Source organism: Siniperca chuatsi, linkage group LG1 (assembly GCF_020085105.1).
Source record: "Siniperca chuatsi isolate FFG_IHB_CAS linkage group LG1, ASM2008510v1, whole genome shotgun sequence".
In the NCBI taxonomy this organism is placed as follows: Eukaryota; Metazoa; Chordata; class Actinopteri; order Centrarchiformes; family Sinipercidae; genus Siniperca; species Siniperca chuatsi.
The window spans coordinates 33,597,945-33,625,111 of NC_058042.1; the positions used below are offsets into that span (position 1 = coordinate 33,597,945).

At 41.3% G+C, this 27,167-nt stretch overlaps 1 protein-coding gene across 9 annotated transcripts in view; it reads right to left on the minus strand.

Moving 5' to 3' along the window:
- efl1 (elongation factor like GTPase 1) overlaps positions 1 to 27,167 on the minus strand; it is a 135,327-nt gene that overhangs the window by 89,579 nt on the left and 18,581 nt on the right. For all 9 annotated transcript variants that reach the window (XM_044189038.1, XM_044189007.1, XM_044188997.1 and 6 more), the window contains exons 9-12: positions 16,344 to 16,423; positions 14,978 to 15,114; positions 14,702 to 14,824; positions 6,384 to 6,483 (exon numbers count right to left, since the gene is read on the minus strand). In XM_044189038.1, the coding sequence (XP_044044973.1) occupies positions 6,384 to 6,483; positions 14,702 to 14,824; positions 14,978 to 15,114; positions 16,344 to 16,423 (440 nt within the window). The remainder of the gene's footprint in view (positions 1 to 6,383; positions 6,484 to 14,701; positions 14,825 to 14,977; positions 15,115 to 16,343; positions 16,424 to 27,167) is intronic.

A 27,167-nucleotide genomic window follows, 5' to 3' on the forward strand; every position in this document is an offset into this window, starting at 1 on the left:
TTGTTTATTTGAGGATTTTCAGTCAGTATTTAGAGTGCATCATAGCACAGAAACAGCACTGGTGAAAATTACAAATGACCTTTAACTGCATCAGACAATGGACTTGTCTCTGTCCTTGTCTTGTTAGATCTTAGTGCTGCGTTCAACACCATTGACCATCACATCCTATTACAGACACTGGAACATTTAATTGGCATTAAAGGAGCCGCACTAAGCTGGTTTAAATCCTATCTATCAGATTGATCTCAGTTTGTAAATGTTAATGGTGAGTCCTCCGTGCAGTCACGGAGTTCCACAATGTTCTGTGCTTGGGCCGATTCTATTCACCTTATATATGCTTCCTCTAGGCAATATTATTAGGAAACACTCCATCAACTTTCATTGTTATGCGGATGATACCCAATTATATCTATCGATCAAGCCAGATGAAACTAACCAGTTAGCTAAACTTCAAGCATGCCTTAAGGACATAAAGACCTGGATGACCTGCAATTTTCTGATGGTAAACTGAGACAAAACTGAAGTTATTGTACTTGGCCTGAAACACCTCCGAGACACCTTATCTAAAGATATAGTTACTCTAGATGGCATTGCCCTGGCCTCCAGCACCACCGTAAGGAATCTCAGAGTTATCTTTGATCAGGATTTATCTTTTAACTCCCACATGAAACAAACTTCAAGGACTGCCTTCTTTCACCTACGCAACGCTGCAAAAATCAGGCACATCCTGCCTCAAAATGATGCCGAAAAACTAGTGCATGCACTTGTTACTTGTTTCTAGGTTGGACTATTGCAATTCCTTACTATCAGGCTGCCCGAATAAGTCCCTTAAGACTCTCCAATTAATCTAGAATGCTGCGGCACGTGTACTGACAAGAACTAGGAAAAGAGATCATATTTCTCCAACATTAGCTTCTCTGCACTGGCTCCCTGTAAAATCCAGAATTGAATTTAAAATCCTTCTCCTCACCTACAAAGCTCTTAATGGCACCATCATATCTTAAAGATCTCATAATACCATATTATCCGACAAGAACACTGTGCTCCCTGGATGCAGGATTACTTGTGGTTCCTAGAGTCTCCAAAAGTAGAATGGGAGCCAGAGCCTTCAGTTATCAAGCTCCTCTCCTGTGGAATAACATCCGAATTTGGGTTCTGGAGGCAGACACCATCTCCACATTTAAGAGGAGGCTTAAGACTTTCCTCTTCGATAAAGCTTATAGTTAGGGTTGGGTGAGTCCTGAACCATCCCTTACTTATGCTGCTATAGGCCTAGACTGCCGGGAGACTTCCCATGATGCACCTCTTTCCTCTCTCTCTCTCCATCTGTATGCATTTTTATCCCATTACTGTGTGTTACTAACTCGACATCTTCTCTCTCCTGTAGTTCTGTGCTTTCTCATTTCTCTCCTCTCTCCTTTTGTCGCTTTCAGCAGGTATTTCTGCCTCTGGAGCTGCAGGGACTGGATCTGTGGTTGTGGGCAACTTGCTGCTCCTGTGTTCCTGCTCAACAACTGCTACTACATTGTTATTATTGGCTCTGTTACTAATACTAGTCATTATTATTCCTGAGGCTGTCATTCCTATAATTATTAATTTATTAACATTAACACTGCAATTACATTTCTACTATTTTAAAAATTCTAGGTGGTATTTGCATTGTGCATTCAGATCCTAAAGCGAGACAGGCAGGCCAGACCAGGCCGACTCCATCTATTACTGACTGTGGAGGAGTCGGGGTTGTGGTCTACCATCAGGTCACCTCCAAGAAGGACACACAGATCAGGGAGGGCTAACAGCTGTATTCCACTCAGGAGGAAAAGAACCAACAAGAGTAAAAGAGAAACTGGAGGTAACTGGAGAGTAAAAGAGAAACTGGAGGTAAAGATATATCAGTTACAGACTACTGAGACAATACTGAGATGAGCAGATGGCAATCTAAAAATACAGATTTTATACTATGCCACTATACAATAGTGAGAGACAGATCATGCCTAGGCATGACATAACTGACTTGATTTTTGCCTCCTTGCACAAAAGTTTCCTACTGTGATCTTAACAAGCGATTCCATGATTGAAACATTTAATTCTTTACTAGACTTTTGTTAAGTTAAGTTTAGTGAAATAAACCTTAAAACCTAACCCTTGTTCCGGGTGCTTGGTTTTTGTAATAGTAAAAAAATCAATTATATATCTGCCATTTCTAGTGATATGCATGAGTCCTAGCTTTGAGCAGCACCCAGGCCCAAAGGAGGGCGTTGGCCCATTGCAGGTCTTTTGCCTTTTCCTGCTTTGGACCACTCCCAAACCGCTTAGGAGGGAGTCTGTCTGCTGAGGACTGACACAGTTTTCTGTGTTTGTTTATTTGTTTGTTGTTGTATATTTTTTATATTATTGTTTTTAATTTTGTATTATTATTTTATAATTATTATTTGGCATCTGGAGTAGGGCTCTGCAGAGTTCATCTGATGTTAATGGTGCGTCTAGGATGTCCACCTCTTGTTTGGATAATTTGGGTAGGTCCATGTTGTTAAGGAAGGACTGTATCTCTGATAGGTTAGAGTCTGTGTTCAAAGAATATAAATTACTGTAAAATATCTGAACATTGTTATCTATTTCTTGTGGGTTTTTGGTGTTTTGCTTGCTGAATTTTTATGGCTGGAATTGTTGTTCTGTTTTACCTTGTAACTGATTAGCTTAATATTTGCCTGACTTATTGCTGTTTTCGAAATTGTTATATTTAAGTTGTTTGTAATTTCTTCTAACAAATTTGGCATTTTGTAGCTAATTCTATATTTGTTCATTGAGATTGTTTGAGTACATGTCTGCAAACAGCTTAATCTTCTGTTCCAGATGTTCCACTCTCTCTGTAAAATCTGAATCTTTATACAGTGAGGTATTGAAGCACCAGTGGGGAGAATGTTTGGTAGTGGATTCAATGTTAAAAGGTGAGGGAGACTGGTGCATGGTCACAAATAATGATTGGATGTATGATGGTCTCAGATACCTTGGCTAGCAGTGTATTACTCATCAAAAAGAAGTCTAATTGGGAGAATGATTGATTGATGGTGTAGTGGGAAGAAATAAGAATATTCTCTAGATGATGGGTTACTCGTTCTCCAACTGTCACCAAGACCGAAATCTCTCATGTATCGTTTTAATAATTCAGTAGAGTGTCACTTCCTTAAACTGCCAGCTGTGCTTGACCAATCGATTTTGGGAATAATTATTGTATTAAAGTCGCAGACAATTATGATATTTGTTGGTTCTTGTAATGTAGAGAATGGAGAGAGTGAAGCCGGTGTGCAGAAAGAAAAGCAGAGAACCGGCGAGAGGTTTATATGTGTTGATCATTATGTCTACGGTGTGTTTAGAAGAGCCAAGGGGTTAAACATTGTGTTTCAGAAGAGTTGGCCGTCAATGTAAAGTTTGTCCACCACCAGGTGCACTTGCAAGTTGTTTTTCCTGCTGTCCTTCAGGATCGGATAAAGTCATTTGCGGCATTCATTTATTTCAGTGCTATTTCTAGTTTCATTTTAGTTCTTTCCCTTTGCTTTTAAATCAGTTCTTTATGTTGGAAACGTTCAAACTTTGCAATGATTGGTCTGGGTCCCCCGGTTGATATTGTGCCGATGTTATGTACTTGATGGAAGGTTATGTTGTTCGCAGTGTCCAGTGAGAGTTTAGGGTGAGTGTTCATGAAGTGTTTGATCTTTGCCTCAGGGTTGTCGGTTGCAGTTTCGGGAATATAGGAGAAGATGAGATTGTCGCGCATGTTTCGAGTTTGCAGGTCCAAGATAGTTTCTTTCATTGCTTTATTTTCTCTAGTGACTGTTTCCAATTGTTTGGTTAAAGTTTTAACAGATGACTGTTGTTTACTTTTACTATGGATGAGTGATTGTGGGCGAATTCCAGCTTAGCACTTTTATTTCATCATACAGACAAACCAGAAGATCAAGTTTTTTGTTGATACTGGAGAGAACACTAACCGCGATCTCTGTTGTTTGTAGGTCCTTTGTGTCTATGTTGTCCTGTTGGAAGTAATAGTGGTCGATGAATGTTTCTTTGTCCGATAATTCCTGCACTGTGAGGGTAATCCCTTCCGCCTAAAATGCAGTGGGAAACGAAAATGTAGTCCTTTTGTTTGATTTATTTAATGTGATTTCCTTGTACGTAGAGTAGTTTCTGGGCTGATCTTGCTGCCTGCAGCTGGAGACATGCGCCGCCATGTTCAATCTCACTTCTGTTGTCCAGTTCTTGCAATAGTCAAGCTGCTATTGGGATTCACAATGGTTAAAGGGGCACCAAATTGTGTAAGTGCAATCAATTAATTATGGCTATCAGAATTATCAAAGATAATCATAAATAAAAACTTTAAGAAAATGATAGCTAATTAATTGATTTAGTCTCATAAATAATCAATTTGGAACTCTGATTAATAATTAAATTAATAACTATAACCAAAATTACCATTAATAGCTAGTAGGTTGAAGGATTTGATTTGAAGGAGTTCCACATAGAAGAGCTTGGCAAATTATTCACTCTTGTGCAACATTAAAGAAACCAGCATCATTTTACACACATTATTAAACGAAAGAGATTTAATTCAAAATGAGCAGCCTCACATCCAGACTTGGATTAGCCAGGCAGGAAAGAATGTTGGTCCTTGCTGTGCAGTCTGTCTGTGCAGATGGAGGAACCGGCCCTCCGTCTGTTGTTATCCTTACAGTTAGCTCGGCACTAACTTCCTTAGTTGCTTCTTAAAGTTAGCTGCCAGACTTTGGATAGTAGCCATTGGCGCTAACTAAGTATTGTTGCAGAAATCTTACACAGGCCCTCGCATCACTGCTGTAAGAGAGAGAGTTCAGTTGAGCAGTCCACACTGAGAGAGCAGCTGCTGCGGTAGATGAAGCCAGGAGGAAAAACGAGAAAGAACAATGGACGAGCTGGGGTTTTGTTGACCTGGTGACATCACGGGTCACAGGTCAGACTGACCAATGGTAGCTGGAAGCTGGGTCCATAGGGGAAATTCACACCTATGTGTGAATACCTGGAGGACTGTGGAACACTGAGTTCAATGGCTCTCCTTTGTATACAGAACAAAAGAGCATGCGGCCTCCTAATTAAAGGTCAGTGCAAGTACCACAAATTAATAAATTCAATTGGTGGAGTGCCAGTGGTCCCAACACCGCAATCCTGATACTCCTGCTCACTTCTCTTTGGAGTGTGTGTGTCTGTTCTGTGAACAGTTTTCATTATTTTACCTATTGTGGCCATGTGTGCACTCTACGCAACCTACTGCTGTGCTCTCATCCTTAAGGGAGTTGCCATTGCATATGCACCCTGAAGGTGGACATAAAACAAGGTAAATCTGCGGCTTCCTTTGTACAATGCTTATCATTTGGTGCTGTTTACATAAACAAGCCACAGTTCACTATAGAGTCTTCGTTTTGGATCTTTAACCAGTACATATCTTGATGTTTAAGAGTGGAGCTAAATTCTCAACCTTGGGGACACATATCTGTGCAGGTTTCATTTGCTGAAGAAGGCCATCGGACAGTTCCAGGAATAGCTGATTAAATGGACCTTGCGTTTAGAATATTTACCACAGAACTTGATGTCAATATAACAACATTGTTCTGTATGACCACCAGCTGAATAGTACTGTTTGTCACACAGACTAGGAGCCAATCATAAAAAAGCATGGGGAATTGACAAGCCGGAAAGTCAGACAGCGGAGTATGCTGACGAGTTGACAAGCATTAATTTGCTGCCTGTACAGGAAAACAATGGGCAACAGTCCTCACTGTCAACAGTTTTCATTGGAACACTTTTCACAGTGTGTTTCTAGATTGTCCACAGTAACAAGGACACAATTTCTAGAGAGACATGTTCCTGTTGAATTTGCATTCCTTAATGCTGTGAGCACCACAAACGAAATTTCATTCACCTTCATTGTATTGGGGTGGAGGAAATCTCAGAGACAGATACATCATAACCTGGGCAAATAAAACCAAAACTATCTGCATGGAGAGATAGCACTAGAGGGAAGTGAGTTTGTGTGAATTTATGTTTTTTCTGCAGTTTGTGTGAAACAACCCTTTACATAATGTTCTGTGTGTGCTACTGCTAGAGCAGTGATTTGACACTAAATAGCAAAAAGAATTTTGGGACAAAGAATCAGTGGTGGTGGTGTTAGTGGTATTTATGAGCTTGTATGAGTTCTGTGTAACTTCAGACTAACAGTGAGCCAACTCTTCTCCTTCCTTTAGACCCAATACAAAGCAGACCTATTAGGGATGTCCACAGCCATGGGGCATGAGGAAAGAACAGGACTGCAGCACCATCTACTGACTACACTGTCCACACACACACACACTTACTTCTGTCTGTTCTGAGGCAAGGCCTTGGTGTCCACGGAAAACATCTTGGACACACAGACAATGACCGGAGCATTGTCCCCGCTCGAACACTGGAGGAATGCTAGAAAACACCCAAGAGGAGGAAAAAGTCACACACACATCTGAAATCACTACACAGGAACCAGATAAAAGCCTCTCTGTTAAAACCGAGGCCAAGTCCCAGCACTGTTAGCGGCTTCCAATATGCAATAAGGAAATGAAATACAGTATGTTATCTGGACATGGTATTCATTTGAGATGATAAAATACACACAAACACACACACACTCTTACATATTTAAGTGGGAACGTAGGAAATCATTTAGTTTTTCCTTTTTACACTGAGGATTAACAGCATTGTGTAATACATTTTATGACAATCCCATACCCAGTACTTCCAAAACATCCTCTAAATTATCATCAGCCAATTTTACAATTTTCTTGTGTTTTTTCATTATTCAGTATTCCACAATGTGTGCCTTTGGTTTCTTTACAGTAAGTAATAGGAATGTCCTGATCATTTTTTGGCTGTGATCCCGATCTGAGTCCTTTAATATTGTGTATCTGCAGATACCGAGTCCGATACAATACTTATATTTCTAAAGCAGCAGAAGATGTGCAGTGCTGATTAATAATGTATCTGACACATTGAAATAACATGTGCCTATTAAATCTGACAAACGTTATTTTTTTTCACGCTATTTGATCCAAATACCGAAGGTCCTGGTTCAAAACTATTAATTTGATAAGCATAAATTATTGATATGATATGAATGAAAGTTTAACTAGGAGAATACAACTGAAATTGACGTGACACAATCAGCTGATGGTTTAGAGACTAGAGAAGGCTTGTCACTCTGTTGGGAGTTGTGGGAACTACAAAAACACTCATAATGTGGTGTTAAAAAGAGTGGAGTCTCTTTCCTCACAAACTATCTTTGGCCGAGTACAGACATCGGCTTGCAGAGAGGACTTTAACCTTACAACAAAATTTTAATTTTGTCCTGCCATTAAGTTACTCATAGAAGGATGCCAGGGTTCTGAACGCAACTCTCACGAGTCTGGGTGCAAGATTTAAGATGGTGACCTCCTACTGTTAAACAAAAACACATTCCTTTTCTGCGGAAATACACTTTTTTTGATTGTTTTGTCCTTCACAACTAAGTGTCCTGGAGAATCATATCGAGTGTTTAAGTGTTTAATATGTCTTTGCACAATTAACAGAATGAAAGAGGACGTGAGACGGTGTAGTCCCTCATCAAAAAATGGGACGGGAACTAGAAATTTAAGCTTAAATTTCTAGTTCCCGTCCCATTTTTTTCACAATTGAGAATGACTTCCGGATGGGAGCCGAAACGTCTTGATTCTGAAAACAGTGTCCAGATGACTACGACTGAAACCTTTTCTACAAAAGAGGACGTGTGTAACTTACTATCAACTAACAAAGGGCCAAAAATACTAAATCATCTTACTAATCTAAATGCAGATGTATGCCTACTACAGGAAACTCACCTATCCGCATCAGACTGTAATAAATTAAAATCACAACAATTCACCCAAATCTTTTCTGCTCATTGTGACAAAGTGGGTGAGAGCTGTTGGTTCCTTTGTTCAGTCCCACCATGCAAGACTACTGTTTGGGAGGGGCCCGCCCAGTATTTGCTGATTTTTATGGTAATGGTGATGTCATGGCAGACATCACTGGGGCAAACCAAGTGGAGAGTTATCTTTTCTGTAGGAATGTTTCTATTGTTTGTTTGATGCATTCTAAAGTAATGTGTTAGGATCACTTACCTTTTATAGAGCCATTTAGTGATGTAAAAGAGCTTGTGAATGAGTTCAAGAATGTTAATTGATTTCCCGGTATTAAGGTTACTGTGTAGGTCAACCTGCTTTGTTACAGTTCTGGCTGAAGCAGTCTTGGTGTGAACTAAACACCCTATATAGTCAATGGGATTTTTGCTCCTGGGGTGAGAGGTGAGATTGTGCTGCCAAAAACACCTGCCTTTTGTTAGATTTGATATGAGCCAGTTTTCAGAGTTATTTTCCTTGTTTGTTTTTTGTTATTTACTGGAGTTACATGTGTAATGGAGAACAGTGTAAATAAATATACGCCTCAAGGAAAGCAAGATTTCTGCTGAGTCTACCCACCTACCTTCCTTGACATATGAGCCAGACTATTCTGTAGGATTGTAGCTTGTCACATTTAAGTTTCTGTTTGAATATTACTACAATGTTAATAAAGTTTTAAGTTTAAAAAGGGGGAAAAAAAGTTACATACATATACATATGAATTACAACAATTCTGCAAAGATGAGTGGGACAAAATTCCTCCACAGCGCTGTAAAAGACTCATTGCAAGTTATTGCAAACGCTTGATTGCAGTTGTTGCTGCTAAGGGTGGCCCAACCAGTTATTAGGTTTAGGGGGCAATAACTATTTCACACAGGGCAAACACTTTTGCACACCACTGTAGCAGCATTTAATGTGAGGTATATGAGGGCACAGTGGAATCAGCGGGGGGCAGATTTCAGTAGGAAGACAGCTCTGGGATAAAAGCTGTTTCTCAGTCTGCTGGTCCTTGTCCGGAGGCACCTGAGGCGCCTGCAGGAAGGCAGGGGAGAAAACAGTCTCTGGGTGGGGTGAGAGGAGTCCTTAGGAATGCTGTGGGCTCAACGCAGACAGCCTTTCCTCTGGATGTCCTCAATGGCTGAAAGTGGAGTCCCTGTGATGCGCTGGGCAGTTTTTACCACCTGCTCCAGTGCCTTGCTTTCTGCAGCAGAGCAGTTCCCATTCCAGACTCTGACACAGTTGGTTAGGATGCTCTCTACTGTGCAACGATAGAAGTTCACCAGGACAGCTGAGGACAGTTGGTTCTTCTTCAGTGTCCTCAGGAAGAAGAGGCGCTGGTGAGCCTTCTTGACCAGGTAAGAGGTGTTGGTGGTCCAGGACAGGTTCTCCAAAATATGGGTCCCCAGGAACTTGAAGCTGGAGACACGCTCAACAGCCATCCCGTTAATGTGGATGGGGTCATGTGTGCCTCCTCTCTCCATCCTGAAGTCCACGATGAGCTCCTTTGTCTTAGAGGCGTTAAGGAGCAAGTTATTGTCTGTGCACCATGTGGCCAGACGCCGGACCTCCTCCCTGTAGGCAGTCTCCTCGTTGTTGCTGATGACACCAATCACCGTAGTAACGTCTGCAAACTTGATGATGGCCTTAGAGCCATGCGCAGGCCTGCAGTCGAGTGTGAAGAGGAAGTAGAGGAAGGGGCTCAGCACACAGCCCTATGGTACGCCAGTGTTGAGTGTGATGGTGGTGGAGCAGTTGTGGCCTGACATAACAAGCTGAGGTCTGTTTGTCAGGAAGTCCATAATCCAATTGCAAATGGAGTAACACCTCCATTTGCCCAGGTTTCCAAGTTTGGTGATTAACTTGGAAGAGATTTGTGTAGACATCTATGGAGGTGAGTGTGATGGTCAGGTGGTCAGCTGAGGGTGTGAGCTTGGTGGCAGTTTCCCTATTGTCTCTCTCGAAGCAAGCATAAAAGTCGTTAAGCTCGTTCAAGAAGGAGACATCTGTGGCTACGGGGGTGGAGTGTCTGGGTTTGTAGTTTCTGATGGCCTGGAGGCCCTGCCACATGCGCCGAGTGTCGGAGTTGGAAAAGTGCTCGTAGCAGTGCTTGGCCTTTTTGAAGCCCCCTTTCAGATTTGCCCTGGAAGTGCTGTAGGCCTGTGCATCAGCTGATCTGAAGGCAGTGTTGCGTGCCTTCAACAGGAGGCGCACCTCCTTGTTCATCCATGGCTTCTGATTTGGGTATGTGGTGATCTGCCTCTGAGTTGTAACACCGTCTATGGTGATGCTGATGTAGTCCAGTATAGAGGAGGTGTAGCTATCTATGTCCGTATGAGAGCCACAGGTGGCCTGAGGGCAAACATACTCCAGTCTGTGTGTTGAAACCTGTCCTGGAGTGTGGAGTCTACCCCCGCAGGACATGATGGTCCTCACTAATAGCTTCCCACAATTGTTGAAAGGTGAATACTTGGGGGTGAGGAACAAAGAAACGTGATCAGATTGACCCAGGTGGGGGAGGAGGGTCACGGCGTAAGCCTGAGCCATGTTTGTGTAGACATGGTCCAAAGTTTTCGAAGATTGCCGATAAAACTGCCAGGAATGCACAAACCAATATCCAAGAGCTCATGCCGGGTGTACGATGTTAAGGCACAGTTGTTCTGCACGAACAGACCCGAGATGAGCAAAAAGAACACTGCATAAATTATATTGATGTCAGATCAGTGCATCCCTAATTTGTGCTTAACACCACAATCACAGATCGGGAAGGAAGTTTTATTATTGTAGGGAATTACAATGGTTAAAGGGGCACCAAACTATGAAGGTGCAATCAATTATTTGGAATATCAAAGATAATAACAAATAATAAGTTTAATTAATAAAGTTCATCGGGGAACCAACCTTAAAGAAAGGAAAATGATGGATTCAGTCTCATAAAAACACTAAAATATTCATTTGGATCTGGATTAATAATTAAATACCTATAAACAAAATTACCATCAATAGCTAGTTGAGGGTGTATGACTTTAGACATAAGAAAACAAATTCAAAATGGCAGCTGAGGCCATCTTTGAGAAAGAGTGTGGCTATGTTAAAGGCCAAATTGGAGTGTGTGTGATTCTGTAGGGTGATGATGCCAGGTTAGGAAGATATTAAGTTGGTTTGCATGCAAAGATTGTGTCTGTGTGCATAATGTTAACTAACATCAACTTAGCATGTGGCTATCATATTAAGTTAGCTGGCAGACTTTGTGTAGTAGCCACTGGCACTAACTAAGCTTTGTTGCAGAAATCCTGCTCACTCCCTTGCACCGCTGTTGGAAGAGATTGGTTCTGCTGTGTGTCTGATGGTTAGCGGGCTACACTGAGAGGGAGACAGAGAGAGAACAAAGGGCAGCTGACCCTTTCATTGACCTGATGACTTCACGGGTCATAGGTCAGACTGACCAATGGTAGCTGAAAACTACAGGTCCATGGGCAGAGTTCATACACAGGTGTGAAGTCTGGAGGCTTGTGGGAGACCTGAGTTCAATGGCTCCATTTCATAAAAAGTTCAGTTTAAGTCACACAAAAGAACAAATTCATCTGTGGAGTCCCTGTGATCCCAACATTATTATATCTTTATCAATAATAACCCAGTAACCACTGGAAATATTTATGGCCCAAACAAAGACGATCATCTTTTTTCCTTAACTTTATCTCCCCTCTCTACAGCATGTCCAATTGCCCAATAATAATCGGAAGTGACTTTAACATAGTTATAGATCCATCAACTGACAAAACAAACAACTCAAGCAATAAGCATACCTGGCAAGCAACAGCAACAATAAAGCAGTTCATGAGTGATTTTGGTGAGAGTTGGCAATTACAAGACCCAACTGAATACTCATTTTCTCTTTACCAGTTCACTACTCAGTCACAAATTGACCTTTTATTAACCAGTAACTCAATAATATCACATATCTCAGACTCGCGGATTCAATCCATTACTATCAGTGACCATGCTCCTGTGTCATTAGTTTGGAATAGAGACAGCCCATAAAATGAAAAATTCAAGTACACTAATGAATCTAGAAAATACCTGGCAAATCAAATTAAACAAAATCAAGAAAGAAAAAAAAAAAAAAACAACAACCCCAGTTATCAAAGACTCAGCACGGAAGCCTACACAATCTCCTGAAGAAATAATTATAATTTTCAGAAAATTCTATGCAAACCTGTATTCAGCAGAAAATTACAAATCAAGAAGACATCACTTCATTTCTTAATAGTATTGACCTTCAACACTTGATTCATCAATAACACCAGACGAACTCTCCAGTGCTCTTAATCACATGCCATACAATAAAGCACCAGGACCTGATGGCTTCCCTGCTGAGTTTTACACTTTTGGACCATCCTACCCCCGCTTTTTAACAAAATAATTGAAATTCCAGAAAAAAAACTCCAGACTACCAACAAACATGAATACCATCACAATCTCACTTCTTTTCAAGCCCAACAAAGGGTTAAGACTCTATACACCTCACCTTCAGCCACCATCATCACTAATGGGAAAGCATCACAAAATTTCAGAGATTGATTTTATCATTTTACAACACAGGGTTGTAAAACAAGATTTTAGTTGTATTTTCCTTTATGCTAGTCACAAAAACAAACGTTATATACAAAAATGATATACAGTACATAAGTGAATACATAATAAGTCATAGAAATAAAACTATTTTACATGGTGGAGTACTGAGGATGAATTAAGTAGTCTCACAGCTTGAGGAAAGAAGCTTCTCTGCAGTCTGGTGGTACAACAGTGGATACTTCTGTATCTCTTTCCAGATGGCAGCACAGTGAACAGGCTGTTGCTAGGGTGGGTACTGTACACCGATATCACTGATGCTTGGTAGATGGGTATCAATGATCTTCTGAGTGGTTTTAATCACACGCTACAGAGCCCTCCTGTCCTGGACCGTGCACATCCCTTGCCAGTTTGTGATATTTCCAGTCAGGATTCTTTCTATTGCTCCTCTGAAAAAGTTAAGAACTTGGCATGGTAATTTTGCCTTCTAAAGTTTCGTTAAGAAATACAGCATTTCTGAGCTTTCTTAACCAAAGTGAAGATGTGAGATGACCATGACAGGTTCTGTGTGATGTTGATTCCCAGGAACCTAAAACTATTCACCTGCTCCACCTCAGCTCCATTGATGTAGACAGGGGTGTGTGTGTTTGCCTCCTTTTTCTTAAAATCAACGATCAGCGCCTTGTTTTTTCTGATGTTGAGCAGGAGGTTGTTCTCTGTGCACCACTCCTGATATGTAATCTCCGGTGTTCAGCACTAGAGTGGAGGAGTGGCCACCAATCTGAACTGTCTGGGGTCTGTTTGTGAGGAAGTCCAATATCCAGTTGCAGAGTGTAGTACTCAAGCCCAGAGAGCTATGTTTGCTAATCAGTTTCACAGGGGAGATTATGTTTAATGCTGAGCTGAAATGAACAAACAGCAATCTGATGTAAGTGTTGTTCTCAAGGTGTGTGAAGACTGAGGAGTCTGGAGTGGAGAACAGTCAAGATGGCATCTTCTGTGGATCTGTTGGTTCTGAATGCCAACTGGTCAGGGTCCGGGCTGGAGGGCACGTTGTTCTTTATGTGCTTGAGAACCAGTTTCTCAAAGCACTTCATCAGAATGGAGGTGAGTACATGGTGGTAGTCTTTTAGACTAGACACAGACTTGCAGACTTTTTAGGTACAGGAAACATGGTGGCTGTCTTGAAGCAGGTGGGAACACTCTCCTGTGAGAGTGATATTTTAAAATTGTCAGTAATAACATCAACTAGCTGGTTGGCACATGTTTTTAGTACACGGCCAGGGATGTTACCAGGCCTAGCAGCTCTACTCATATTCATTCTCAGCAAGATTCTTCTCACATCTGCTGTGGATAGTGACAGTGGCCAGTCTTCTGGAGGCAGAGTAGACTTTAAAGTTGACTCTTTCTTTGGGAGATCAAAGCGAGCATAAAATGTGTTTAGCTCATCTGGTAATGTGGTCTCACACATGATGGGGGCGCTCCTGCTTTTTTAGCCTGTGATGTTTTTGATCGCCTGCTACATATCTTTGGTGTTGTTGGTGTTGAAGTCTCTCTCTAGTCTCTCCTGATGTCGCCGCTTTGCCTCCTTGATGCCAGCTTTCAGTCTCACTCTAGCGGTGTTGTATGCTTCCTAGTCTCCTCCTCTGTGTAGAGCCCTCACCTCTCCATTCGTCCAGGCTTTCTGGTTGGGGAATAATTTTATTACGGGTCCAAGCCCAAGCATGCAAGGTAGCGTGGCCTCCAGTAGCAGCGGTGCGAACCCTATTGCAACCCCCCCCTTTTTTTTTTTCTTATCTTCTTCCCCGATGATAAAAGCAGTACTGCAGCCTACACCGTAAAAGTTATGCAAGTGAAATTGACTGGGGAGGGGTAGAGTGGTGTACACACCTCAGACACCAAAAATGACACATGTCCACCAGCAGGTGACGCTATAATCAAGTAAAGTGCATTTTGGCCAGTTTTTGAATGTACATTGTACTTTGCATGCACAAGTTCCCTGACTTGACATCTCGTGATATAGACCATGCCCATTTCCATCTATATTTTTTCCCCGCAAAATTGCACAATATGCTAAACCAATTGCAGATCCGATGTGTGTGTGTGTGTGTGTGTGTGTGTGTGTGTGTGTGTGTGTGTGTGTGTGTGTGTGTGTATACCTCTTTTAAGTTCCTGCGTCTGTTTGGGCAACAAGTCAAATCGTCGTGCTCCGACACTCATCAGTTTCTCCACCCTCTCTGCCGCCATGTCTAACGGACTGGGAAGCTTCTCACACACCATCGCTACAGTCTGTGTTAAGGAAAACTAGACACCAAATGAACAAACATCCCCAAAAAAATGCTTAACTGAGGCAGCCAAACAAACATGAAGTGAAAGCTGACCCTTCAAAGCTGATCCTCAGCTTATAACAGATAAAGACACAAGACAAAGGATACAGAGGACAGCCTGGGACACAGGTAGCCACTGGCTGCAGATGGCAGAAAGGAGGACTTTGGGGTCAGAGTGACGAGAATCCCTGGCCATTACCTTTACCCCAAGTGATGTCACCACCTTCTCCACCTTCTCCTTGTCTCTAGTCACAGAAACACAATACACATCTTTACAGAAAGCCCGCAGGGTATGGATAGCAATGCATTCTGACCTGCCCGTGTTCCTTTCCAGCTATTTTGTGGAAATATCATGACCACATGTGTTATCATGGCATCATATGATCCAAGCTCAGGGGTGGGTTTGAGAAGTTGAGGGTTAAAGCACTCTATGAGTCATGCAAACTTTGAAATGATTCAGGTGGAGAGTGCAAACACTTGTCTCTGAGTCTGACTGAAAGTAAATACAGAAAGTAGCCAGTTGACCGAAACACTACTGAGATGTCACATTCTTTTTATTTTGGGATATTTTTGACCTGTGGATAATTATCCAACACAAATTTGACTTTTTCTCTCAGCTACCATTGTAATTTTGGATCATAGTGGGTCCAGGAAAATGTATAACCAGATACTAGTGTCTATTGCTAGTGAGTTACACATATTGCAATCCCTCACATAAAAGAGCATTCTATGTGTTGTAATGGCTTTTTCCTCACTATACGGAGAGCCAACTGTTTGGTCCAGCTGGCCTAGGTCTTTTTCTCCATTTGATTTTGAGGTGAAACAGTCTCCAGGACGACTATGTTGATAAGCATCACAAATTGTTTTGTTGTGGTTATACAGTTGGAATAACTCATCTGTGGACACATCTATTTTCAAGTCTGGCATCAACAGGTTCCACGCTTTGCAGCAAAAGTTTTCCTCTCTATTACCTCAAAGGTCAGCACTTCAAGATTGTGAATGGTAAATTTGTTTGACACTTTACAAAAGATTTGCAAAGATTTACTTCAACCCTTCAAGCAGATCTGCTAATAGTGGCACTGAAATAAATTGATATCACTTCTAAATATTGCTGTTTGAAAAGCTGGGTACAGTGCAAAAACATTAAAAAACACCTGGTTCTAATGCCACAGGAACATATTTGTGGTAAATGATTCTTATCTTTCCATGTTTCTTTTGTCCTCTTTCTACCTTTCCTTCTGTGTTTTCTGTCACAAAACACCTGTCACCTTTGTCTTTTTGTCTATTTTCTACTGACATCTTGAGCTTTAATCTGAGCTTTAATTTACACCACATTGTTAAATACCCCCTCCTTGTACTACAGTATATCTTCACATTTTAACATCCCATTACAACAGAGAATGAATTTGTTAAAGTCATTCTGCTTGTGATTTTAAACATAAAAAAGTGTTTCAGGGTAGTATCTTTCACCCACCTCCTAGTGACGACTGCATCATATAAACTCCAAATGTTATCCAGCACAAGCTGCACAAACAATTGCTTCTTTCCTTTGGCCTGCAGGAAAGAGGGAGACAAAGAGAACACATGAGAATGAATGTAAGAGATAAGGAGGAAAACAAAAGTTTTCAAACAAAGAGTTTGACTGAGTATTTGTCATCAGTCGATTACGTAGCTTAAATTTCAAGGTCACTCCAATGTACCAATTTATACCTATAGAGATTACAGGGTCATCCTATAATCTCTTTAGGTATTTGTGTTTCTTTTTTGGACATTCTGCTGATGTTGGCAGGGGATGAGTGATATAACCATATATATAACCGATATGTACAGTACTTACCTTTTGCATTACTTTAAGTGCCATGATTTTTCAGGTATTTAATTTGCTGGATTAGCCTAAATCCAGCATTTCCATTTGGGTTTTATCCATTTTATCTATAAATGGTTTATTAGTTTAATATCAAAAATGACCATGTGATATAATATTTTATCCATATTGCACACCCCTACTGGACAACAGGATGTTTGCTCTTTTGCTCATTTGGATGTTGCTTTGTAAAATGGCTGAATAATACAAACACATTAACAAGTCAATCTGTGAGTTTCAGTGTGGCAAACCTTCTAACATTCAATGTACTGTGTCTCTCCTGTGTTCTGCCAGAACATAGAAGCCCTTCTTTCCTTTATTTTTTAATTTGTGTGTATCCTCACACAGTTTTATTCTTGGCTAGGTTGGAAAAAGGATGGAACACACATTTGGATCACCAACTCACACTAAAGCTCCCAATTGAATCCCCAACAAATGTAATTTTCTGGGACTTGCATTCCTTAAGCCAGGGTGACAGACCCTGGTTAGTCAATGAAAGAAAGACTCTGGGAGACATTTCTGTTTGTAAGCAAAGAAACAATTTACCAAAAAAAAACTTAAGTTTCTGTCTTAATATGTGAAATACGATAAATTTACATGGCTAGTGTGGCACTGTTCTTTTTGGAATTTGGATTTCTTGGGAATTCTTTGGAATTCTTTTGTGTTTGGAATTAAACACTTTCAGCACAGATGTTTCACATTAAATTCCTTCAGGGAAAGGGAGGAATTATCTTTTTTGAGTCACTGGAAGGTTTGTAATGTGAAATATCTGTGCAGGGATGAGGTGAGTCACATTAACAGTAGCTTAACAGTGATCAAAAACCGGCAAAGTAGAAGTGACTGAAATCAAAGTGTAGAAGTGAAGACAGTATTTCTTTTAAAAAGATAAACTAAGAGTGGTGAGTATGACATGACTGTTGTTGTTGTACCTGTACCTGATGAAATTAATGCTGTGAAACATATGAATTTATCAGGACAGTTGGTAAACATGGGGAAAGTGTGCAATTGCATCAACAGCAAACACCACTGACAGCAAACTAAAACATGAGCATATCAGAAAACTAAAATATATGATACAATATATTTATAAACACAGGGAAAATGGAATAGGAAATAGGAATAAAGGCCTGTCTATTTATAAAAGCCTGTTTTAAATGAATGTGTGGTTCTCTCTGTAGTTGAGGTAAATAAAGACCACAAGCCAGTATTTGAGAATTTATGGCAATTCTTAAATCACCAACAATACAAGCAGCCAAAATGATAGACGTGCCTACATTCTCCTGACTATAGAACAGCCATGTAAGAATGAATGCCAGGGAACCAAATGAGCTAATGAGGGAGATTAAAGACATTTTTTTCCTCTGCATCACCCATACACACACACAAATACACACCCAGTTCAAAGGGTCAACCTTCACAGCCCATTCCCATCCATTGTGCTTCTCTCTAAAAAGCCTCTCCATTTCATGCATGACCCCAAATGCTAGTGAATGGGCAAGTGAGCTTGAACAAGAGGTCAACCTCTCCATCGCTCTGCTCAGCAGGCATTGCTGCCTCCTCTGCTCAGCCCTGACAGCTACAGTGGCCAGACAGAAACACACTAAAACATTCATCATTCAATATCTGGGAGATGCACAACAGCTGAATGTTTGAGTCCAACCTGATAAAAACAAGGGCGTCTTTACAGGTAAAACGGGCCATTGTTTGCTCTGGCCAGTGATTGGCAGTGAAAATCGAGTGGCTTGTAGACAATAAAATGTGACAGCAGGCATGACTGGATGCCTGACACTGGTTATTTAGGGCTGGCTTGGGTGAGCCCAGAACCATCCCTTAGTTATGCTGCTATAGGCCTAGACTGCCGGGAGACTTCCCATGATGCACCTCTTTCCTCTCTCCTTCTCTCCCTCTCCATCTGTATGCATTTTTATCCCATTACTGCATGTTACTAACTCGACATCTTCTCTCTCCCATAGTTCTGTGCTTTCTCGTTTCTCTCCTCTCTCCTTCTGTCGCTTTCAACAGGTATTTCTGCCTCCGGAGCTGCAGAGACTGGATCTGTGGTTGTGGGCCACTTGCTGCCCCCGTGTTCCTGCTCGACAACTGCTACTACAGTTATTGGCTCTGTTACTAATGCTGGCATTATTTTCCTATAGCTGTCATTCCTATTATTATTAATTTATCAATATTAGCACACTCTCTCAAAACCTAACACGGCAGCGGCAGATGGCCACCCACCATTGAGCCAAATGTTTGCTCATGGTGGGATTTGTTGCGTCCCTGTAAATAATATTATAAAGAGTACAATCTAGACCTGCTCTAAAGTGCGATGAGATAACTTTTGTTATGAATTGGCACTATATAAATAAAATTTAATTGAATTATTATATGTCATGGGTTATCCAAAAATGGACTGGAGAAAATTATGATTGATTTTTGCTGCATTTTGGAACACTTGCTTCAAATGATCTGTCCATTATCAGCCAGCCCAATGTTAGCATTAGCATCAGCATTAATATCTAGTAGACTTCTACTACACAGCCTGAGCCTGATAGGTCTCAACAAAGCATTGAGTTTAGAATCATGTTTCAGATCAGGTTTGAGCTGTTTTGTTACATCAAGCTTCAGGCTTGTATTTGTCATGTTGCTAGTAGGGCACGCAGTATCCAGCAGGTAAAGAGAAAGAGAGACCGAGTAAAACCTATATTCAATATTAGTCTGGAAAGCTAACTGCACTTGCCACTGCAAACATAAATTAAAGGATTTCATACTGAACTTCCATAAAGTTGACTAACAAGTGACTAACAAGAGACAGATAAAAAAGAATGGTCAAAATCAAAGCAATAGAGACTGAGATATCCTGAAATTTAGTCTTGAGTATGGGGCGAGCTCCAAAAACATTGGATCCTACATTTCCCTTAAAGCAACCACTACCATGTTAGACCCTGCCTAGTAAATGCTCACGTCTTTCACTCTCCACACCTCTGGTTTGTAACTTTCGGTTACAAATATGTGGTCTATGAGCCCAAGTTGAGATAACCCTGATAATATTACTTTGCGAAGCTCATCCAGAGCCACGGAAGACATTATACAACTGTTTTTATAGGCTGAGTTGCACTCCCTATGACAAGTAAATTGATTTTGATGTGTGAAATCAATAGAGTTCTCCTTCAAGTGGAATAGCTTATTTTAAGCTACTTCTGTTTTGTACTCATGGATTGCCAATTCTTACTCTGTGTTGGCCTAACATGTATTATGACCGTATTTTTTTTTTAAGGTGAGAAACCTTGTCTAAAGCAAGCATATTTATTTGTTATAGAAGAAGAAATCATTAAATATAAGATTAGGTTGAGTTGGGTTCAGGTCTCAAATTTGGCACATCAAGATGAGCTCAGTCGGGAACAGACCGGGTTCAACTCTTCTCCGGTGCAGAGTAGGCTGTTAGCTCTACTGAGTTGGGGGCAGTATGTTAGTGTGCAGGCAGGACTAGAGATGCTGAATGAGAACTATGCATTAATTTCAGTTATAAATGGCACACAGTTAGGAGGAGATACAGACTGAACATTACAGGGACAACTCCCGCACTCAGTGGGGGGGTGAGTGCACACAGACAGGTGTATAAATACAGTGAACAGGGTTGGATCAGCATTTCCATTTGCCAGTGATAGTTCAGGGCTTTACTTTACCATTAGCGAGTCAGTGTCATACACCTTTAATATTATAGAGGTTCTGGCCTGATCACAGCAGGGATGGGTGAATTACTTGAAGTTAATATCAAAATATCAATATCGTTATATATAACAATATGTCAAATGTACATAAAAATCACCCTTAAAATAATCAAATAGATGTTCAAAGAAATTATCTATGGTCCACTGTAATGCATTACATAAGACCAACGTCTTCAAAAATGTAAAATGAAAAAAAACTAAATTATTAATTACAGCTTGCCCACAATTATTAACAGCAAAAATGTGTACAATTATAACAATGTGATCATATCATCACAATATGATTTAGTTGGAAGTAGATGAACAATATTACTTCAATCTATTTTAATTTAATTGCCCAACCATAGATAATTTCCAGTCAATGACTTAGTTTTTGTAATAAGATTAAAGGGCCATCCACACCAAGAACAACAACTATAATAATAATTATAGCCATAATTACACTGCACGCTCCAGCTGTGTCACTGACTGGTAATGCTAGATAGCCTACCAGCTGGGCCGTATACCCCCTGCAGCCCCACGAGGTGGGGGGGGCCGCAGCCTCAGCAAGGGAGAGCCCGGTGTGCGCCCTGCAGCTTCAGTGTAAGGTGAGGGAGAGCCCAGAGTGAGCCTGGCAGCTTCAGTGTCAGGTGAGGGAGAACCCAGAGTGCGCCCCGCAGCTTCAGCGTCAGGTGAGGGGGAGCTGGTGTCGTGTGTTTGCGTTAGCTATTCATAATCGTCTTCTCATCTCCGTTAATAATAATGATGATAACAATAACAACACTCACCAGATGCCCTTCTTCTTGATAGCATCAATATAAACACTGTTTGTTTTATCAAACAGGGGTGGGGTTTTCTTAACCTCATTTAAGCACTCCGCAATGCCATCTGCCATGTTAAACGTGACACCCTGTAAATTCAGATGGATTTAGACTGGCTGACAGTGTTTCCATCATTCGTCAAATCACTCTGAAAGTGACCCCAACAATATTGTTTGCCACTTTCGCCGTTATAGTTGTGGTGTGGACTCCGCCATCCACTTGAGTTAGAACAATTTTTAAAACAATATATTTTTAGTTATTGTTATAGTTTTCATTCTTGGAATGGACCCCCTTTACACCTTTACACTTGGCATTAACATGCGTCTCGTACCGAGATTGTATCTAGATATCATTTAAACTGATTACATTTACACCTGGTATTAATGTCTCCCGTGTCCACATTGAGATCCGATCACTCTGTCCAGCTCAAATAATCAAACGTCACATCATCCTCTTGTTTGCACAGGTCCAAAAAAAACAAAAATAAAATGTTGTTTGATTTGGGTGGAGGAACACTGCAGCTGTTGGCTTGTGGTTTTATGGTTAAACCGTGAGCTGAACACTCCTTTCTGCTCTTAATTTTCTCTGCTGAGACGCCAAGTGTCCATAGAGAGAACATAATGCACCCGCCAAAGATTCTCATCAGAACAAAGAAACTAACTCAATTACACATACTCACACACTGAAGGAACAGCCCTTGGGAGCAATTTGGGGTTCAGTGCCCAAGGACAGCTCAAAATGTGGGCTTGGGGAAGCCGGGATCGAACTGCCGACCTTCCGAGTGGTAGACAACCTACTCTACTGTATTCATAACATTCATGACTGCATTTATACATTCAATTGTGTATCTAGTAATTAGTTGTGTGTGTACTAAATGTTTCACATTTAAAGTCATTGCCCTTTGTTTTCTGTAACTTACTTTCAGTCACTATGTATTCGTTCCTTAATTTACCTCTTGCTAACTGATTTCAGGTTAATTCCCTTACAAAGATAATTTGTGTATTATCCCTTGACTGATCAAGAAAAACAGCTTAGTGAAAAGCTTAGTGTAAAACTGAGTTAAAACATAACTACATGTTAATGGTGGAGAATGTTAATGCTAAGTCACTGGGGCCTTTGTATCATCTGTCCTTGGCCTTGTTGGACTGATTTCTGCTCAGAAACAAACAGGTGGTTAGGTCAGATAGCATCAACCCCAAATTAACTGAGTACAACTTCGGGAGTAATTACAAGGTGGAGCGGCAGATGGGTGATAACAAGCAGTTTTCCCCATTAAATTATACCAGTGCATCACAATATCAGAGAAGCACAAGATTCAAGATTCTAACTGAGGAAAAAGGGTGGTAGCAGGGCTCAGCATGATCAATGTTTCTCTCCACCCATTTCTTCACAAACAAATACACTGGTGAGCCAGTCATTAAAACATTGTCAATCAAACAGACTGCTTTATTTGTTGCTGTAAATTGGAAGACACTTGATTTTTAGTGTGTATAGAGTTGGGCTTCAATCCATCAATCAGTTCCTGAGACTAAGGATTTTAAGAATTAGGGTCGTTATGTAATTACTTGTGAAGGCATCTTGGAGAACACTAAATCAAAGAAAAGCAGGTGTTGGCAACCCCCTTTCAGTCTCCAGCCTGTCTCTGACCCATTTTTTTTGCATCAGAATCATCAAGAAGAAAATGAGGGGAAAAAAAGAAGAGGTAAAGTGAGGAACATCCACCTCTACAATGCCCTTAACACAAGTAAATCGTGCATAACCAAAATGTAACACAGGCTGTTTGTGTCGACAGCAGTGGCATATATGACCAATGTAGTTTACAATTGCTATGAAAAAATGTAGACCCAATGCATAAGTTAGTTAAGGCAGTGCTAGCAACTACCTGTCTTCGACTGTGTCAGTGATCAAACCAAGCCAATCAAAGGTCATGGTCAGCATTCAAAGTGACCAATCAAAGGCGGGAAGACATCAGCCACTGTCTATTCTGTAGCACACCTAGTGCTAACCAATACTATAATAATAGGGCAACTAACATCTACCTAGATCCGGGGTCTGGTCTGCCTTGAGTGACTCACAAAATGAGTTAAGATTGGGATGAACAGTCGACAGTTTTATTGCCTCAGGGCAACAGAACAGTATAGCCAGCACCGTAATGTAAAAAGTATGAAAATAAAAACATAAAAATATAGAGCTCTTTCAATAATAAAAGAAAAGGAAATGGAATTCCATTTGTCCCATCTGGTGAAGTTACATCCTCTCCAGTAGGGGGTTTCTCATCCATAATCTCTGGCTCATTTCCTTCAACCATCTCAGGAGGACCCAACAGGTTCTGCAGGAGACTCAGGAGGACTGCCTACATAAGGCTCATCCCGAGGCTGGGAGGTTGAGGAGGTCATTGGCATGGCTGGTAAACTGTCACCCCTATGCTGCTGGAGGGTCGCTGTATCCTCGGAATTTCACACACTTGAAAGACAATTTTCTCAGGAATGACAGACAGCTGGGTAGGACAGAAGGGTGATTCTTCCTCAGGCTCCTCAGGGGGTTGAGTTTGACTACGCCTGGTTCTTGGCAGGTGGGCCTTTGGCTCAACCTGTTCAGATTCCTCTGTTTCGGAAAGGTCACCACATGGAAGTAAGAGATCCCTATGTAGGGTGCGGATCAGACCATCTCCGTTCATGGGCTGTACTGTGTACACAGGTAGGTCTCCCATATTTTTCAGAACTTTGTACATAGTGGACTCCCACTTATCCGCAAGCTTGTGTTTGTTTCTCAACCACAAGTTCCTTACTAACACTTGATCACCTTCCTCTAGTGTTGATCTCTTACTGCTTTGTCAAAGCAACATTTATTTCTCTCAGCAACCTTTTGTGAATTCCTGGTGGCGACCTGATAACTCTCTTCAAGGCGTTCCTGCAGGTTTCTCACATACTGGGACTGAGCTTTAGGAGCACCATCTTTAACAGGCAAGCCAAAAGCAATATCCACTGGCAGCCTTGGCTGGCGCCCAAACAGCAACTCATACGGAATGAATCCGGTGACCTCGTTCTTGGTACAGTTATAAGCATGGGTTAGGGCCAGTGATTTTTATCCTTTTCCTTCAATGTTCCTAACATCTCCAGCAGGGTTTGATTGAACCATTTGACAGGGTTTCCCCTTGGGTGATAGAGACTTGTGCGCACTTTGGTGATACTGGCTAGGGTACAAGCTCTTTGATGAGTTGAGACTCGATATCCCTGCCCTGATCGCTAAGCAGATGCTCTGGAAACCTGTAGTGCACCAAATACTGCTCCCAAAGACACTTTGTAACCATTGTAGCCTTCTGATTTTTTGTTGGTATGGCAACAGCATACTTAGTAAAGTGATCTGCTTTAACCAAGATGTCTTTGGTATTGTGACTGTCGGGCTCCAAGGATAAATAATCCATGCATTCCAGCTCCATGGGACGAGTTGTTTGGATATTGAGAAGTGGTGCTGATTTTTCAGGTGGTGTCTTCCTTCTAACACAACGTCCACATGACTTGATCTTTTTGTCCACATCAGTACCCTGCAGTTCTTTGGATCATGTTGTGGGGTCTCTGAATGGCTGAAGATTTACAAAATGAAGACTTTGGAGTGGCCTAGTCAAAGTCCTGACCTGAATCCTATTGAGAAAAAGGCAGTTCATGCTCAAAAACCCTCCAATGTGTCTGAATTACAACAATTCTGCAAAGATGAGTGGGATTAAATTCCTCCATAGTGCTGTAAAAGACTCATTGCAAGTTATCGCAAGCACTTGATTGCAGTTGTTGCTGCTAAGGGTGGCCCAACCAGTTATTAGGTTTAGGGGGCAATCACTATTTCACACAGGGCCATGTAGGTTTGGGCTTTGTTTTCCCTTAATAACCATTTAAAAACTGCATTTTGTGTTTTCTTGTGTTATCTTTGACTAATATTTAAATTTGTTTGATGATCTGAAACATTTAAGTCTGACAAACATGCAAAAAAATAAGAAATCAGGAAGGAGGCAAACACTTTTTCACACCACTGTATGTCAATTGATTGTTATCAGTTACATCCATGAATATGTTTCCATAGACAAAGTCTTGAAATTTCTCTGCAATGGATCACTTCAAAGCTAGAAATTCCAGCTTGTGGGCTGGATATGGCTTTTCACTGGGCAAAAGCCCTCTGCTAGCATAGGCGATTACTCGCATTTCACCATCCTGTTCTTGGTACAGGCCAGCTCCTAAACCAGAAGTGCTTGTGTCTGTGTGGAGAATATACAATAATTTTGGATTAGCAAATCTGAGTAATGGTGAGGTGGTGAGTTTTTCTATGATAGCCTCAAAAGTTTCTTAGCAAGAAGGTGTCCACCAGTCTGCAAAGGGTTCCTTGGGATTGAAGAACCTCCCAGGGCATGGTGTTGCTTTTCTACCCCTCCTGTAAGGTGGGTAACCTCCGTTAAGGTCATTCAAGGGTTTGACTATTTTGGAATAGTCCCTTACAAACCAGCAATAATACCTTGCAAAGCCTAAGAAGGACTTAAGCTTGCTGAGGGTTTGAGGTCTTGGCCAGGTGTGGAGTGCACTGACCTTCTCAGGGTCAGTCTCTATCCCTTTGCTGGAAACAATGTGCCCTAAATAGCGCACTGAGCTTTGAAAGAAGTGAAACTTTGTTGGGGAAGGTTTCAAGCTATTTTCTCTCAATTGCTGAAGAACATGTAAAAGCCTGGTTTAATGTTCCTCTAATGTACTTGAAAACAATGACAAACACCAGCACTTCCTTCAGATTAAGACTGCCCATCCAGCGCTCCATCAATCGTTCGAAAGTACTGGGGGTGTTGGTGATGCTCTGGGGCATATGGTTAAACTCATAAAACCCTAAAGGGCACACAAAAGCGGCCTTAGGCTTGTCACGTTCCTCCATCTCAATCTGATGATAACCAGACTTGAGATCCATCACTGAAAACCATTTGGATATAGCAAGGGCTGAGAATGCTTCCTCAAGGTTAGGAAGTGCATATGCGTCTCGTATCGTCAGCGCACTTAGCTTGTGATAGTCGATGCAAAGACGGACCTCTCCATTTTTTTTTCGGACCACCACGAATTAATAAGAATAAAGGGACTCTGATTCTTGAATCACTCCTGCATCAAGGAGTGTTTTCAGATGTTTCCTCACTGCTTCGTAATTGTTTGGGTGAATTGGTCTGGACCTTTGTTTGAAGTGTGTTTTGTCTTTTCCGTTTACGTGAGGTTTCACTTTTGATGCATGTCCAAAATCAAGATCATGTTGGACAAAAACATCAGCATAAGCATTTAGACTCTGGGTTACTCTATCCTTCCACTCTTCTGGGAGACAGGAATCACCAAAGGCAAATGTTAGATTTTACTTGGCAGGTTCATTGATTGGCTGAGAATTGACAGTACAACATTTCACAGAATCAACATTTTTGTTTCGAGCAGGTAAGCTGTCATAGATCTCCTCAGGGGTATGAAGCTCGGCAAGGACACAGCTTGAAGGGAGTGTTATGTCATGCTGTGTGCGTTTCATTCCTATCCCACACAGGTAATTTGTGGGGGCGCAATTTGAGCAAGGTGATGAGACAGCACTCCACAAAGATTCCACCAGGCAGGGTAGATGTTGTTGGTTGTTCAACAACTGCGCATTCCCCAAGGGTACTTGTCTTGACATAGCCCTCAAAAAGGACTCTCCCTTCAGCGGGTATCACTTGCTACACTTTACTGTTAAGAGTCACTAAACCCATTCTCCCTGTAGAGCTCACCTCCTTCCTGAGCTTAAACGTATGAAGGATTTGTCTATAGCCATAGACAGGAGACAAGTCGTTTGGGTTCTTTCCATGACAGTGTTCATCATACAAGACATCGAGTGCATTTGTCCCAATCAGTACAGGTAGATCACAGTTATAC